General features: G+C 35.6%; 1 protein-coding gene across 2 annotated transcripts in view; it reads left to right on the forward strand.

Annotated features, from left to right (window-relative positions):
• The window catches only part of SEMA3A (semaphorin 3A), a 495,018-nt gene that overhangs the window by 456,726 nt on the left and 19,998 nt on the right, over window positions 1-18,294 (forward strand). For both annotated transcript variants that reach the window (XM_057550500.1, XM_007170273.2), the window contains 2 exons: window positions 13,438-13,479; window positions 17,767-17,924. In XM_057550500.1, coding sequence (XP_057406483.1) covers window positions 13,438-13,479; window positions 17,767-17,924 — 200 coding nt within the window. The remainder of the gene's footprint in view (window positions 1-13,437; window positions 13,480-17,766; window positions 17,925-18,294) is intronic.

Genomic DNA, 18,294 nt, shown 5'->3' on the forward strand with positions numbered 1-18,294 from the left:
ACCTCGCAAGGAAGCTAGAAGAATTAGAGACACTATATGTAGAACATCCGGGACAGTGTCAGCTCCTGTGCTCAGAATCTTATTGTCAATATAATTTTACTTGTTTTAGTTTGTCTACACTGAATATAAGCCACATTCTCAGGAGCCTTCTCTACTAATCCTTGGTTTAAGTCTTAAAATAACACAATCATCATAATTCTAGTATGATTTTTAAAATCAGGCACTTGGACCTTACTTTGTCTGGTATAGAATGATGACTAATCCCTATCTTTCACCAAGTCCCATTTCATTGCTTACGCATTGATACTTTATCCTACAAATTCAAAAATACAGTTATGCAAATAGACTGTGTCAGTAATATAGAGCCCATCTAGATTTAGCAAACAAATTATGGGCACTGAGGGGCAGATACATATATTGCTGTCTTGTGTCCATTGTTGTGTCTCCAGAGCCTAAAGTGTGTTTTCAACCTACATTTATTAAATGAATAAAGGAATCAGTATTTATGCAAAAATGAAAAATGAGAAATTAAAGAGTTTAAGGTCTTCCTTAGGGAGACTCCGCTTAAAGTGAGGTGCCAGAGTATGAGGAAGATAAACCGAGAACAGCAAAAAGTTATCCTGCTGATTATATCCCATATTATTCTAGTAGAAAAAATTTTTTACCAATTCTGTATTTTTGGAAATCTATATTACCACCACTGTTACATATGAAGTTACAGGAATACTAAAATATTGTTAACTGTAGAATTTCTTAACTATTCCAGAATCTTTTACTTTTGAATTTGTCATGGTTCCTTTGCATATTCCCCTTCAGTTATAGTATATGATTATAACAAGTTCCATTTACTAATTCAACTGTAAACAAACATGTCTACCATGGTCCTGGCACAATGCTAAGTTCTGGTGATTCAGAGATGAACGCTATAAACATGGTCCCTGACCTTGTGTAGCTTAGAGACTCTTCCATATTATCCTTCATAGTTTCAAGTACTTAATTTATTATCTTTTAGTACAATTAAGTTTTATCTTGTAGAATTGTATCATTATATCATGCCATTTAAAAAACTAAGGTTCTTTTGATCTATTATTTAATTATTTTCCAGGATTTTATGAATCAATATGTATAATTTTGCAGTAATACTGTATTCTAGCTAATTTTCATTCCCTACATCTCTGGGATTTTAAGTTTACGTTTCACATCTTATCTATGTTTTTTAATAGTAAATCAAATTTTAGTTTAAAAATATTACTTTAAGCTGATCTATTAAATGACTTTTAACAAAATCTTGAGAGGTTGGAAGCCAACCATCTTGCCAACACAAATATTTAATGTCTATTAGATTTTGTTAGTGTTTTGCAGTTTCCAGAGAAATACACAGCCAAATAACACCTATGATAACTACTTGAATGACTTTTTTGTGGTTTTTTTAAGATATCATGAGAGAGGTTCTTTATTCAGTTTTTAACAATTAGGTATAAATACGTAATATTGTGCTTTCATGGAAATGATTGTTTATGAGTTTATAATATTGTTAAAAGGTTGTTTGCAACATGGGACACATCTTCCAGAGATAAATGTTCCATTTTTCTCCCATATTCTGTGCTATGCATTGTTGTCATTATTATTTCTTTGGCACTCAAGTAGACAAAATGTATTTGGGCAGAGTTTAGAGAAATATTTTCTTTCAACATTCTATTCTATCAGGCAAAGTTCATACATATATTGTGGTCTAGCAATTGGAATATTTCACTGTCAAACTTTGTTTAATTTTGCAGAAGGAGGGCAAAAAACACATTAAAGCAATTTCTATATACACTGAAACAAGCAGAGAAATGTTACAGTTTCTGTATTTTTATTTGAGCCTTGCAAGTCATTCCATTTAACATAAAATAAAATTTAAAAGGGTTAACTTGAGCACTGTGGTAGTTTGACAAGGTAAATAGACAAGGAACAGATTTAGGGTCCTGGTGGTATCTGATACTCTTGGATTTTAAAAAGAAAGACATTTAATGTCAACCAACCAGTTAATTTTAGCATAATATCATCTCCAGGAGACCATGTTCATTATGTGTCTTTGCTAGACTGAATAACCAAACATCATATAAAATCCGGAATTAAAGCCAGTACTATGTCCATTGCCATCTTGAGGTTGGTTTTAGGAAAACACCCTGGCTAATCACAGAACATTCCAGTGGTTCCAGTTACATCTAAGATACTTTTTTTTCTGGGTGAAATCAAATCCCTATCCAGAGTATAGAAAGAAAAATGTTCCTCAGTAATAAAATTTCCATTTTAGAGTAAAATTTTTGTAGGTAACAAGATGTGAGATAAAATTGGCCTTGCTATAGGACTCTAGAAATGACTTTAAATAGCCATTATATATTCAAAATGGTATCAAAGTACTAAGACACAAACTTGATTCCAAATATTACTTGTAACCATAAATTTGTGTTTGAATCTCATTTACTATGTGATTCCAAACAAGTTGGTTAAAGTCAGTTGAGCCTCCACTTCTTCATTTCATAAATTTTTTGTTTTTTTAAATGAAGATTACTGGTAAATTGTAGCTATTTTTAACTAGTTATACAAATGAAAATCTCATTTAAAATAAATGCTTGAAAATTCTACACCTATACCTTGTTAAAAAAAATATTCAAAAGGTATGAAAACCAGACTTATGCTGATTTTTACTTTACTCACATGGAGATTTTTTTTCCAGTCCAAAGAGGGTTCTACTTTTGAGACAGTGGGGTGTTCAAGTCGCAATGCATTTAGTACAGTGGGTTTTATTTATAGTCCTATTGACTGCAAAGGATTGCAAGGCAGTTACGTTGATAATGCATGCATTTTAAACCCAATTTATGCAATATTCCATGAACAGCTGAGCAAATAAATGAAAGAGTTTAATTTTCATTCAAATGTAAATCATAATTGATGCTTTCCAAAACCTAGTCTATTAACTCATTCTAAAGAAGCATCAGCATGCGTAGCATCCAGGGAGCTCTGTCAGATTCTCCTGGGATCAGCAGGTTGAAAAGCTCTGCAAGTGTGCAAGTTTAATAAGGACTAGATTAAAATATCTGAAAAATTTTTTTAGCAAATTAGAGTCATAGAAAATCTTGAAAAGATGCTAAGTTTTTAATTTCATTTTTACTTGAACTCCAATTAAATTTGCACTTGAAACCAGTTTCATGGAAATGCTTATGAAGCTACATCTGTTTTAAATGAAAGTTATATTCACCACCAACTAGGGCTCAGAAAAAAATATAGCTTATTTAAATGGATGTCATCTTAATATATTGTCTATTAAAATTCAACCGCAGGCAGCATATAGCACATCCTATTCCAAACTGTTATTAATTTCCTGGTCTAAAAAATAAGTAAGTTTCTTTTAATTAAGAGCTTCTAGGATCTTAATTGAAGAACGTTAAAATTATAATATGGCACAATGGAGTTTCTTGTGTATTGGGGTTTGTTTTGTTTTACAATTTATGTATGAAGTGATCATTTCCATCTACCTTACAGACATTTAATTTTTTGTATTGTCAATGAATGTGAAATGTCTGAAAATTCACCAGCTTCACTTTTATATAGTTTCACTGAAGTTTTTAAAAGAACTGAGACATAGCTAACTTTCATTTTAATTATACTAGCTGTTGATTCTCTAAGAAGTACTTTCCTTGTACCTTGGCTCTAAAATTTATTTCATGAAAGTCAATATGAAGTTAGCTGCTTACATAACCACATAACCATTTTTCCTGTGAAACTCTTGGAATGGAAGAAGCTGCTATGGAATATTTTCCTAACTCTTTTAAGTTCTTTGTTTGGGTTCACTGATTCCAGTATTATATAAACCTAAGTACAATAGTCAATTTTGTCTTTTAAAACTAAAAATCTATGATGAATTGGCCCCTTGATTTTTGTGATTTGATGCTACTAAATTCCAAAGATCTTATTTCTGTATAGAGAAAATTGATAGATATTTCTTTCATCATAGTTGTCTTTATGATTGACAGTTCCTATAGAAAATTATTTTTAATATCGTTAAACTCTGAAAATGGGAAATTATGGGAAATCCCTAACTTATCCCATCAAACTAATTTACATTCTAAATCATTTGTCTCATTTGTGTCTCAGGCAGGTTGTCTTAAATTTGTTAACAAAATTCTGTGCTCAGCTTCGATGTCAGGGTTCAAAGTGGAAATTTGCAATTCTGCAGTACTCAGGGGGTAATTAAAGCCGCAAGAGTGGATAAGCCCACCAGGAACATAATGTGGCATCCAAAGAAGAGTGGAAAGGAGTCAGCAAGGCAAGGCAAATATATGAGGAATGGCTGGAGATAGAAAAGACTGAAAAAGGCTAAGAATAGTCAATAAAGAGTTTCAAGGCATAATGATATCTAAAGGAAGAAGCAGTCAAGAAGAAATGAGTGCTCAGTAGTGCCATATCAAACAAGAAGTCCAGCAATAATAATAGACTGAAAGCTTCCATTCAGCATCAGTGATTTCTCTTGCTGAGAATTGTAGGCGACCTCTCTAGAGTAAGGGCTAGACTCAGTGGGCTGAGGAATGAATGGCACTGAATGGGACATGAAGAAGTAAAGATGGTGAGTATAGAATATTCAGATTATTTTCAAAGAAATTACAGCTAAGTTTAAAGGATTAAGGAAAAACTTCTTTTAAAGGATGGCCTTCTTTATCTCATATACAAATTCAGTTGAAAGAACAGAGTATAATGGGGAGAGTAAAAGAGATATGAGAGAAAGGGGAAAATTGGTAGGGAATTCATTTATTCATTCATTCACTCATTCATTATTTAACAAATATTTATTGACAACTTGTAAATTACACTTAAACTTTGAACAACTTGGGGGTTAGATGCACCAACCCTCCAGGCAGGGGAAAATCTGAGTATAACTTTACAGTTGGCCCTCCATATCTGTGCTTTTGCATCCATGGATTCATCCAGCACTGATGGTGTAATACTATAGTATTTACAATTGAAAAACAATCCATGTCTAATTGGACCCACAAAGTTCAAACCCCTTTTCTTCAAGGGTCAACTGTAGGAGCAACAATCCCAGGTATGTGGCAGTGCACGAAACAGCCCAAAATCCCGGGCCTAAATAAGTGTGTCGGGTGGTAAGGTGGTGGGGAGGGCTGGGGCCAGGGGAAGATAAACAAGAAAACATATGAGAGATTGGTTCACAATGACGGAGTAGAAGGGCGTGCTCTCATTCCCTCTTGCAAGAACACTGGTTCAAGATGATGGAGTAGAAGGGCATGCTCTCACTCCCTCTTGCCAAGAACACCAGAATCACAACTAACTGCTGAACAATCATCGACAAGAAGACACTGGAACTCACCAAAAAAGATACCCCACACCCAAAGACAAAGGAGAAGCCACAGTGAGATAGTAGGAGGGGTGCAATCACAATAAAATCAAATCCCATAACAGCTGGGTGGGTGACTCACAAACTGGAGAACACTTATACCACAGAAGTCCACCCAAAGGAGTGAAGGTTCTGAGCCCCAAGTCAGGCTTCCCAACCTGGGGATCTGGCAATGGGAGGAGGAATTCCGAGAGAATCAGACTTTGAAGGCTAGCGGGATTTCATTGCAGGACTGTGACAGGACTGGGGGAAACAGAGACTCCACCCTTGGAGGGCACACACAAAGTAGTGTGCGCCTCGGGACCCAGGGGAAGGAGCAGTGACCCCACAGGAGACTGAACCAGACCTACCTGCTAGTGTTGGAAGGTCTCCTGCAGAGGTGGGGGGCGGCTGTGGCTCACCGTGGGGACAAGGACACTGGCAGCAGAAGTTCTGGGAAGTACTCCTTGGCATGAGCCCTCCCAGAGTCCGCCATTAGCCCCACCAAAGAGCCCAGGTAGGCTCCAGTGTTGGGTCACCTCAGGCCAAACAACCAACAGGGAGGGAACCCAGCCCCACCCATCAGCAGTCAAGCGGATTAAAGTTTTACTGAGCTCTGCCCACCAAAGCAACAGCCAGCTCTACCCACCACCAGTCCCTCCCATCAGGAAACTTGCACAAGCCTCTTAGATAGCCTCATCCACCAGAGGGCAGACAGCAGAAGCAAGAAGAAACTACAGTCCTGCAGCCTGTGGAAAAACACATTCACAGAAAGATAAACAAGATGAAAAGGCAGAGGGCTATGCACCAGATGAAGGAACAAGATAAAACCCCAGAAAAACAACTAAATGAAGTGGAGATAGGCAACCTTCCAGAAAAAGAATTCAGAATAGTGATAGTGAAGATGATCCAGTTCCTTGGAAAAAGAATGGAGGCAAAGATTGAGAAGATGCAAGAAATGTTTAACAAAGACCTAGAAGAATTAAAGAACAAACAACCAGAGATGAACAATACAATAACAAATGAAAAAAAATACACTAGAAGGAATCAACAGCAGAATAACTGAGGCAGAAGAACGGATAAGTGACCTGGAAGACAGAATGGTAGGATTCACTGCTGCTGAACAGAATAAAGAAAAAAGAATGAAAAGAAATGAAGACAGCCTAAGAGACCTCTGAGACAACATTAAACGCAACAACATTCACATTATAGGGATCCCAGAAGAAGAGAGAAAGAAAGGACCCGAGAAAATATTTGAAGAGATTATAGTCGAAAACTTCCCTAACATGGGAAAGGAAATAGCCACCCAAGTTCAGGAAGCGCAGAGAGTCCCATACAGGATAAACCCAAGGAGAAACTTCTACACTGAGACACGTAGTAATCAAATTGGCAAAATTTAAAGACAAAAATTATTAAAAGCAGCAAGGGAAGAACGACAAGTAACATAGAAGGAAACTCCCATAAGGTTAACAGCTCATTTCTCAGCAGAAACTCTACAAGCCAGAAGGGAGTGGCATGATAAAGTGATGAAAGGGAAGAACCTACAACCAAGATCACTCTACCCGGCAAGGATCTCATTCAGATTCGATGGAGAAATCAAAAGCTTTAGAGAAAAGCAAAAACGAAGAGAATTCAGCACACCAAACCAGCTCTACAACAAATGCTAAAGGAACTTCTTTAAGTGGGAAACACAAGAGAAGAAAAAGATGCACAAAAACAAACCCAAAACAATTAAGAAAATGGTCATAGGAACATCATATAGATAATTACCTAAAACGTGAATGGATTAAATGCTCCAACCAAAAGACACAGCCTTGCTGAATGGATACAAAAATGAGACCCATCTATATGCTGTCTACAAGAGACCCACTTCAGACCTAGGGACACATTCAGACTGAAAGTGAGGGGATGGAAAAAGATATTCCATGCAAATGGAACTCAATAAAAGCGGGAGTAGCAATACTCATATCAGATAAAATAGACTTTAAAATAATGTTACAAGAGACAAGGAAGGACACTACATAGTGATCAAGGGATCAATCCAAGAATAAGATATAACAATTATAAATGTATATGCATCCAACATAGGAGTACCTCAATACATAAGGCAACTGCTGAGACCTGTAAGAGAGGAAATCGACAGTAACACAATAATAGTGGGGACTTTAACACCTCACACCAATGGACAGATCATCCAAAATGAAAATAAATAAGGAAACAGAAGCTTTAAATGACACAATAGACCAGATTTAATTGATATTTATAGGACATTCCATCCAAAAACAGCAGGTTACACTTTCTTCCTAAGTGCGCATGGAATATTCTCCAGGATAGATCACATCTTGGGTGACAAATCAAGCCACAGTAAATTTAAGAAAACTGAAATCATATCAAGCATCTTTTCTGACCACAACACTATGAGAGTAGAAATCAATTACAGGGGAAAAAACGTAAAAAACACAAACACATGGAGGCTAAACAGTGCATTACTAAGTAACCAAGAGATCACTGAAGACATCAAAGAGGTAATAAAAAAATACCTAGAGACAAATGACAGTGAAAACACGACGATCCAAAACCTATGGTATGCAGCAAAAACAGTTCTAAGAGGGACGTTTATAGCTACACAAGCCTACCTCAAGAAACAAGAAACATCTCAAATAAACAATCTAACCTTACACCTAAAGGAACTAGAGAAAGAAGAACAAACAAAACCCAAAGTTAGCAGAAGGAAAGAAATCATAAAGATCAGAGCAGAAATAAATGGCATAGAAACAAAGAAAACAAAAGCAAGGTTCAGTAAAACTAAAAGCTGGTTCTTTAAGAAGATAAACAAAATTGATAAACCATTAGTCAGACTCATCAAGAAAAAGAGGGAGAGGACTCAAATAAATAAAATTAGAAATGAAAAAGAAGTTACAACAGACATGGCAGAAATACAAAGCATCCTAAGAGACTACTACAAGCAACTCTATGCCAATAAAACGGACAACCTGGAAGAAGTGGACAAATCTTACAAAGGTATAACCTTCCAAGACTGAACCAGGAAGAAATAGAAAATATGAACAGACCAATCACAGTTAATGAAATTGAAACTCTGATTAAAAATCTTCCAACAAAGTCCAGGACCAGATGGCTTCACAGGTGAATTCTTTCAAACATTTACAGAAGAGCTAACACCCATTCTTCTCAAACTCTTCCAAAAAATTGCACAGGAAGGAATACTCCCAAATTCATTCTATGAGGCCACCATCACCCTGATACCAAAACCAAAGATACTACAAAAAAGAAAATTACAAACCAATATCATTCATGAATATAGATGCAGAAATCCTCAACAAAATACTAGCAAACAGAATCCAACAACACATTAAAAGGATCATACACCATGATCAAGTGGGATTTATCCCAGGGGTGCAAGGATTCCTCAGTATACGCAAATCAATCAATGTGATACACCATATTAACAAACTGAAGAATAAAAACCATACAATCATCTCAATAGATGCAGAAAAAGCTTTTGACAAAATTCAATACCCATTTATGATAAAAACTCTCCAGAAAGTGGGCATAGAGGGAAACTACCTCAACATAATAAAGGCCATATACGACAAACCCACAGCAAACATCATTCTCAATGGTGGAAAACTGAAAGCATTTCCTCAAAGATCAGGAACAAGACAAGGATGTCCACTCTCACCACTATTATTCAACATAGTTTTGGAAGTCCTAGCCACGGCAATCAGAGAAGAAAAATAAATAAAAGGAATACAAGTTGGAAAAGAAGTAAAACTGTCACTGTTTGCAGATGTCGTGATACTATACATAGAGAATCCTAAAGATGCCACCAGAAAACTACTAGAGCTAATCAATGAACTTGGTAAAGTTGCAGGATACAAAATTAATGCACAGAAATCTCTTGCATTCCTATACACTAATGATGAAAAATCTGAAAGAGAAATTAAGGAAACACTCCCATTTACCATTGCAACAAAAAGAATAATATACCTACGAATAAGCTTACCTAAGGAGACAAAAGACCTGTATGCAGAAAACTATAAGACACTGATGAAAGAAGTTAAAGATGATACCAACAGATGGAGAGATATACCATGTTCTTGGATTGGAAGAATCAATATTGTGAAAATGACTATACTACCCAAAGCTATCTACAGATTCAGTGCAATCCCTATCAAATTACCAATGGCATTCTTTACAGAACTAGAACAAAAAAATCTGAAAATTTGTATGGAGACACAAAAGACCCCAAATAGCCAAAGCAGTCTTGAGGGAAAAAAATGGAGCTGGAGGAATCAGACTCCCTGACTTCAGACTATACTACAAAGCTACAGTAATCAAGACAACATGGTAGTAGCACAGAAACAGAAATATAGATCAATGAACAGGATAGAAAGCCCAGAGATAAACCCACGCATCTATGGTCAACTAATCTATGACAAAGGAGGCAGCGATATACAATGGAGAAAAGACAGTCTCTTCAATAAGTGGTGCTGGGAAAACTGGACAGCTACATGTAAAAGAATGAAATTAGAACACTCCCTAACAGCATACACAAAAATAAACTCAAGATGGATTAGAGACCTAAATGTAAGACCGGACACTATAAAACTGTTAGAGGAAAATATAGGAAGAACACTCTTTGACATAAATCACAGCAAGATCTTTTATGACCCACCTCCTAGAGTAATGGAAATAAAAACAAAAGTAAACAAATGGGACCTAATGAAACTTCAAAGCTTTTGTACAGCAAAGGAAACCGTAAGACGAAAAGACAACCCTCAGAATGGGAGAAAATATTTGCAAAGGAATCAACGGACAAAGGATTAATCTCCAAAATATATAAACAGCTCATGAGGGCTTCCCTGGTGGCGCAGTGGTTGAGAATCTGCCTGCCAATGCAGGGGACACGGGTTCGAGCCCTGGTCTGGGAAGATCCCACGTGCCGCGGAGCAACTTGGCCCGTGAGCCACAATTACTGAGCCTGCGCGTCTGGAGCCTGTGCTCTGCAACAAGGGAGGCCGCGATAGTGAGAGGCCCGCGCACCGCGATGAAGAGCGGCCCCCGCTCGCCGCAACTAGAGAAAGCCCTCGCACAGAAACGAAGACCCAACACAGCCATAAATAAATAAATAAATAAATAAATAAAAAATAAATAAATAAACAGCTCATGCTATTAAATATTAAAAAAACAATCCAATCCAAAAATGGGCAGAAGACCTAAACAGACATTTCTCCAAAGAAGTCATACAGATGGCGAAGAAGCACATGAAAAGCTGCTCAGCATCACTAATTATTAGAGAAATGCAAATCAAAACTACAATGAGGTATCACCTCACACCAGTTAGAATGGGCATCATCAGAAAATCTACAAACAACAAATGCTGGAGAGGGTGTGGAGAAAAGGGAACCCTCTTGCACTGTTGATGGGAATGTAAATTGATACAGCCACTATGGAGAACAGTATGGAGGTTCCTTAAAAAACTAAAAACAGAATTACCATATGACCCAGCCATCCCACTACTGGGCATATACCCAGAGAAAACCATAATTCAAAAAGACACATGCACCCCAACGTTCACTGCAGCACTATTTACAATAGCCAGGTCATGGAAGCAACCTAAATGCCCATCGACAGCCGAATGGATAAAGAAGAGGTGGTACATATATACAATGGAATATTACTCAGCCATTAAAAGGAATGAAATTGGGTCATTTGTAGAGACGTGGATGAATCTAGAGACTGTCATACAGAGTGAAGTAAGTCAGAAGGAGAAAAACAAATATTGTATATTAATGCATATATGTGGAACCTAGAAAAATGGTATAGATGAACGGGTTTACAGGGCAGAAATTGAGACACAGATGTAGAGAACAAACATATGGACACCAAGGGGGGAAAGCGGCGGGGGGTGGGGGTGGGGGTGTGATGAATTGGGCGATTGGGATTGACACGTATACACTGATGTGTATAAAATGGATGACCAATAACCTGCTGTATAAAAAAATAAAATTCATAAATTCAAAAAAAAAAAAGAAAACGTGTGATGCCTCTGCTGCTGTCCTCATATCCTGTCAACCTCACCTCTAATTCCCACTGTGTGTCTTTCACTTTTTGCCCCAGCACTTCCCTGACAGGCAAAAGGGCAAGCAAGAGTCACAGCCAAGGGTGTGGGAGATTTAACAACCCTGTGGGCATCCAAAGAGTAATGGAATATTTCGATATTTATATATATATATACAACTTTTCTTGGCACAAGCCTTAGGGGATAGTTTTGAGAGTCATTGTCTACTATCCTCAGATTTTGTCTCAGTGGTGACTTACATGACCTACTTTTTATTGACTTTTCCTCCCTCCTCTCAATCCTTAGTTCCTTACTCCTCCTCCCTACCTTCAGATAAGAGCTTTGAGGTATAGGAGGAAACTCACCTCCTATACCTATATGACTCAAGATAAATGTCATATATAAATCATATATATACATAGATGTCATATATATGTATTTCTAGATAGTGATAAGCACTCAAGAGAAAAACTAAAGGAAAGGATATGGGAGTGTGTGTGTGCGTGCACATGTGTTGAGTGTGTATGTTGTGCATGTGAAAGAGAGGAGAGATTTGAATAAACACTATGTGATGAGCACATTTGTCAAGTATTTCATATTTATTCATTCATTTAATCATCTCAGCAATCCTATGAGGAAGGTACCATTGTACTCATTTTTCAGATGAGAAAACTAAATTAGAAAGAGATTCTATACCACACCTAATATCACACTTCTGGCCAAGTTTGTGTTACTACTATTTGAACCCATACATTTGACCCCAGAGTGTAACTCCTTACCCTTTCTTCAAGGCTTAACTTCAGTCACCTACACAGAGGGACCTTTTAGGATTTTGTTCTTCCCACCTAAGCCTCTTTGTTATCAGCTGTCTCTGAAACCCCCCAGCCATCTCTTCTTAGAGTTGTGTTTGTCATTGATGAGACATAGGATGGAGCACAGTTAAATGAAAGTGAATCTAAGAGTATAAGCGAATGCATTCAGGTGACTAGCCTTTTGATGGTCTAAGTTCATCAAAGAACAGCCTTTATTTATGCAACCTACATATGTTTATGATAAGCTTTAGCAGAACACTTTATCAAAGTGTATGTGATTATTACTTCCCTAGTCATGACTGCTCTAGATTAGCCTGTTGATGGAAATTAAAGAGATTATGTTCTCCAGCAGAGACCTGAAGTGTAGGCCTTTGCATCTTAGTCATTTTTATAATAAAGAAATAATCTCATCCCAACTGAACTCTCACAGTTCTTGACAGCTGGAAACCAGCCTAGTACTCTCAGCTCATCCTTGGCGCTATTAGGAGCTGGCCTGACAGTCTCACCTATGCCATGGTGGTGTTCTCCAGTTGAGCATACAAATTTTCACAGATCCCCAACATCAGATGGGGCCATTCTCAGACCATTATGAATCAAAAAAAAAAAAAAGACCATTTTGTAATCATGTCTGAATATCTGAACACAGAAAAGAATGTAAACGTTGTCCAAACCATAAAACTGACCAAATATCTCCCTACCCCGCCCTAGTGAGTGATTGTTACTTTACCTATCACTACTTTAGCTTCACTCTGTTTTTCCCTCCTAAATATGACTTATGAAGATAACTAATCATAGAATTACCTCTGCTTTTTGACAGCATCCAATGCAAAGCAAAGCCTTACTTCCTGGAACCCTTCCTTAAATCACCTAACACAAGCCCAAAACATATAAGTCCTTTCCATCCCTCTCTTACTGAGCTTCCCATGCACAGTGGGCAATAAAGCCAACCTGATTCATGGGTATGTTTCTGATGGTCGTTAACTGGGGGATGCACTTATATTGTCTGCTCCATACATACAACACTTGTCTACGCAATTCCTTTTACATGTCTTATTTCCCAATTATAGTGCTTCTTACAGGCACTGAAGTTATCTTTCTGAAAATTTATGTTGGTATTCTATGACTTTTCTAATAGACTAAACAATTCACATTTTGTTTTTCTTCTTTAGGAACCAACTGCTATTTCAGCAATGGAGCTTTCCACTAAGCAGGTACTATCATTATATATTACAGTATATACAATATTCTATATTTGTTAATTTTATGTTTCAAATAGATAAATATGTTCCTTCAGATTTTATGGATTTATTAACAATTGTTCAAAAAACAAGACAAAAAATTCTTAACAATAACTAGTAGGAAACTAAAGATAATTTTCATTGCCCTCATGCTTTTGACCAGTCTCATATATGTCCTATAAATATATTTCTTAGATCACTATTTGATGTAAATTTTCATTTATAGCATTTCTTTTTTGGTCATTATAATATAATTTACTCAGTAATTATTTTCATCTATCCTTTAAAATAACATTGGTGAATATTTCAGAATATAAATAAATTTATAATTTAATTTGTATGTATAAACAAAATACATTATATAGGCTAATAAAATTATGCACTGGACTATGTGTTTTTGGAGGATTTTTACTTAAAAGTTAATCTTACTTTTTCAGTAGTATTGTGTGCTAGAGAAAACATTTAATTTGGCTAAATATAAAAGGGAAGCAGCAAAATGGTCGCTGCCAAATGATGTTATTAAACTCCATGAATTCAAAGGTTAAGGGCAGCGTGTTAATAGTCTTTTCATTCACGTTGAATGAATGCTTTGGCAAGACTCTTAAGAAACACAAATGACTTCTAAATGCTAAATGATATGGGCAAAACAAATATAATTTTAACTTCTAATGAATTACCTTTTCCACATAAATGTTACCTAGCCTTTCTATCCAGTATATCAAAGGTAACTGAAAAGAAAAAAATGGCTTGGATCCTGAGTTGAAATTAATTATTAAATAACCTAGAAGAAAAAGCCAGGAAGGAGTAGGGAACCCTTTACTCACTGTAAACTTACATACAAGTTTTGTATGAAAACTTAGATACAAAATTATTGAATCTGAGAATGATTTGGTGAATCTTATTTCTTAACTGTTTACATGTTTTATCTCTGACCATGCATTATTCCTCATACAGGATGCTAAAATACTGTGCCACTAAAACTCAGTATATATCCTTTCCACACATTCATGTCAAAATAGATTGATAATCTCCAAGTTATTTAGAGAAATCCAGAGTGCAGATATTATTGACCTGATACTGTCATCTTACACTTCATAAGTGTGTGTTCACCTGTTCTTGTAATCTAAAAATTGTCAAATGTTGGCAAGGAAATCCGGGGATTTCCAGGATAGTAGCTAGACCAGGATATTCTTTCCTGTAATGATTTTTTAAATTATTTATTTATTTTCTGCTAGACTTCTTTGTCAACATTAATTACATTGCATCTAGTTTTGTAAAACATTTCTTTCTGTTTTAACATGTTTAAACCTACCTTAAGAATTACCTATTAAATGCAACACATTTCACCAAAAAACAAATACAAACAATTTATCAACCTAAAATACTGTGTTAGAAGAAAGTGTCCCTAGCCTTCATTTTCCATTACTGGAAAATTTTCACAACATCAGATGGAGTTTGATTTCCATTCAGATGTGACTGGAGTTTGATTTCATTCAGATGTGACTCAATTTCATTTATGCTCATGGAAATTTTAAAAGTGAGGCAATAGTTTCAAGACGGACAAGCCGTGTTGCAACTAATTTTCTGGTTAAACGGACTCATCCCCTGCTTATGAACCACAACTTGTTAAGGAGGTTAGTGAGAAAGCCTGTGGTGATGTTAAATTGGGCAGAAAAAGCACAGGTTATTTGCTGGTGACTGGATTATGCTCAATGGTGCCTGCAAGCGTCCCCCATATTTCATTTAAATAGCATAATTCATTGTGAAAATCATTAATAGCACTGCAGAATAATCGTTAAGTATAAACTACATTGAATTGTATTTAATTTGGGACATTTTATCACACTTTAGGTTTTCATTACAATGATTTCAGTTGCCATATTTTTGGTTTCATATTCTTCTCATGTATTATTTCTCTGATTTTCTCCTAAAGGGATCTGACAGATTTAAATATTATCATTTGGATAACAACTCCTTTACTACTCAATGCCATATTCTTACAGAAATCTATAAGTATGAATTTCATTCATGCTTCTTAAAAGTTATTGGCCAAACATAGAAATCTTTTTCTTAGGTATAACCAACTTGGTCAGTACCTTTTTAAATAGTTATGACCACAGTATATGGTTTGGCATGTCTGTATTCACCAATGCCAACCATGCTTCTAGATACTGCTACCCCATTTTAACTAATTTAATTGTTGTTTAAACATTATGTTTGTTTCATTTTTTATCATATTGAGATTGCTTGCCTTCAATACAATCTAAGTTTTTTTTTTTTTTTTTAAGGTGCTTTTGGAAGAGAGAAAGAATAGGAGGGAAAAAAAAGAATAAAGAATTTCTTTCCATTAGTTAAGTTCCCTGTTAATATTTTTCAAATTATGATCAACTGTTATCACATGCAGGTTCTGTAGATGCTTTAAGAGGGGTACAAATCAATATAATTTTCTCTAACCAAAAAACTTAATAATACTTTATCTTTTCCTCCCAGAGACTTTAACTACCATTTCTTAATTTGCCATGGTTTGTAGCATCTTTCATTATAATAATAGAAGGTGAATATAGTAAGAAGTTGATTTTCTGTAATATATTCCATATTCTATACACTATATATTCTATATACTATACTATACTATGTTCGTGTACTATAAATATTCTTCACTTACTGAAATGGAATAAGCAATCAGTATATCTGCCTCCATAATAATTTAGTTTTTATTGTATTATTTCTTCCCCCTTTTTTTCCCTTTCTTATATTAAGATATAAGTAAGTTGGTTAGCTTTCAGCATGTAATTATTTTCTAAAAGTACTCCTTATACCCTCAATAATTTCATAGATTCTAATAGTTACTTATATCTTCATTTAAACATATCTATTTACATATGTAGTCCCATCTTTGAGAGCCTTTTGGAAATGCAATTTTAATTATATCCATTGCTGACTGTTAGACGATTTGTTATAGTAAAAGAGCACACCATGGTTCAGAGACTGGCTTTTCTGTAACTTACTTTCATTTGTATAGTTGAGAAATTAAAATACACTTTTGAGGTCTTTTCCATATGTACTGTCATGTTTCAGTATTTTCACAACTTTTATTTAATGTTTTATTATAATTATTCAATCATCTAGAGCAAGAAAGGGAGCTATGACACCAATTACAGTAAAATGTAGAAAAATCACAAAGCAGTCTTGTTTGTATTTCATTTTGTGTTTACATAAATTTGCAACTGGTATGCTACATTGGTTCAACTTTGTTAAAGATATTTTTTAACTTGTATTGAAATCCTGATGTAGTTTCTGTTAGAAAGCTTCTTCCCCCCCAATTCTGGCTCCTTTGATAATTTCAAATTGACTGAGAACAGTGGCAGCATAGACGTTTTATCTAGATGCATACTTTAAAGATCTAGTTAAACATGCTCATTTTATCAATAAGGAAGTTAAGTCTTAGAAAAATTATGTGAAAGGCCCAAGATCACAAGAGAGTTAATGTCAGGCAAGACCTAGGATCCAGGTATGTTGATGCCCAATACCCCACTTTTTCCCAAAACACCTGAGTTTTTTGTTCAAGTCCACGGCACCAGCCAGAGTGTAATTGATTCCCCTATCTGATGATCTTTCGAATGAGAAGTAATTGAGTACTTTTGTTTAAAGTAATCTTCCTGGAGGTAGTGCAAAGGCAAGACATTTAGCGTTGAGCAAAACTTCTTACCAATGCGAGTGCCAAAACTTCACCCTTTCCCGTCTTACAGGAGGGCAGACTGCATTACAGGCAATGCAGTAGGGCACCCAAGAGTCAAAAGCAAAAGATCCCTGCCTCAAGACCAATCAGAATACATGGCAATGTAGATAATCTGATTAATCAAAATTATAAACAGTAGAAGTTAAAAAAGCAACCTAAGAGCAAAAACTGAAGGTTTGAACTTTACATTGCTCAGTGTCTTACTGTCTGTTTAAAATTTTTTATTTTTATGAGATTTAATTGACATATAACTATTGCTGTCTTCCTTTATCTTCCCTTGGTTTTACACTTCTAAAATATACCTGTTTCAGTCAAATTTTTGGTTTTGATCTTGCTCTATTTTAAATGGTCACATTTCCTGCCAGGCCTTTGAAGAAACTACCAATAATGGAATGTTTTTAAACCCACAAATATAAACGTATTTTTGCTAAGCTAGAACCTTTTTTTTTTTTTATTTTTAAGAAAAAAAGAGATTTGAAAAACAAGGTAGTTTTTGTCATAACAGTAAACTCTTTCCACAGCAACAACTATATATTGGCTCTACTGTGGGAGTCACACAGCTCCCTTTACACAGATGTGATATTTACGGGAAAGCCTGTGCAGAGTGCTGCCTCGCCCGAGACCCTTACTGTGCCTGGGATGGCTCTTCATGCTCTCGCTATTTTCCTACTGCAAAGAGGTAGGAGGAATATTAGAAATAAACACAGTGTTTCATATTTATCTTATCTGATTCCATTTTTGGAACAACTTCTTCATATAAATACACATCATCTTTTTTCTGATGAATAAAATGAGGTGTTATACTTCAGGGAACTCTTAGACACGTCCTAAACGTTGTACACAAACTTGGTTTACTTTTGTTTTAAAAAACAAAAACACTTTCTTAATTTGACAAAATAGTCATTTCAACGTATTCTCTACTACTCCCTTAAGGCTTCCTTTCCCCCTTGATATTCACCAGTATTTAAGAAACAAGCAATAATAGGTGAAGTAATATACAATACTTGCTAATATAAACCTGAAGATGAACAGTATGCACATGAACATAT

Source organism: Balaenoptera acutorostrata, chromosome 7, assembly GCF_949987535.1.
Source record: "Balaenoptera acutorostrata chromosome 7, mBalAcu1.1, whole genome shotgun sequence".
Lineage (NCBI taxonomy): Eukaryota > Metazoa > Chordata > Mammalia > Artiodactyla > Balaenopteridae > Balaenoptera > Balaenoptera acutorostrata.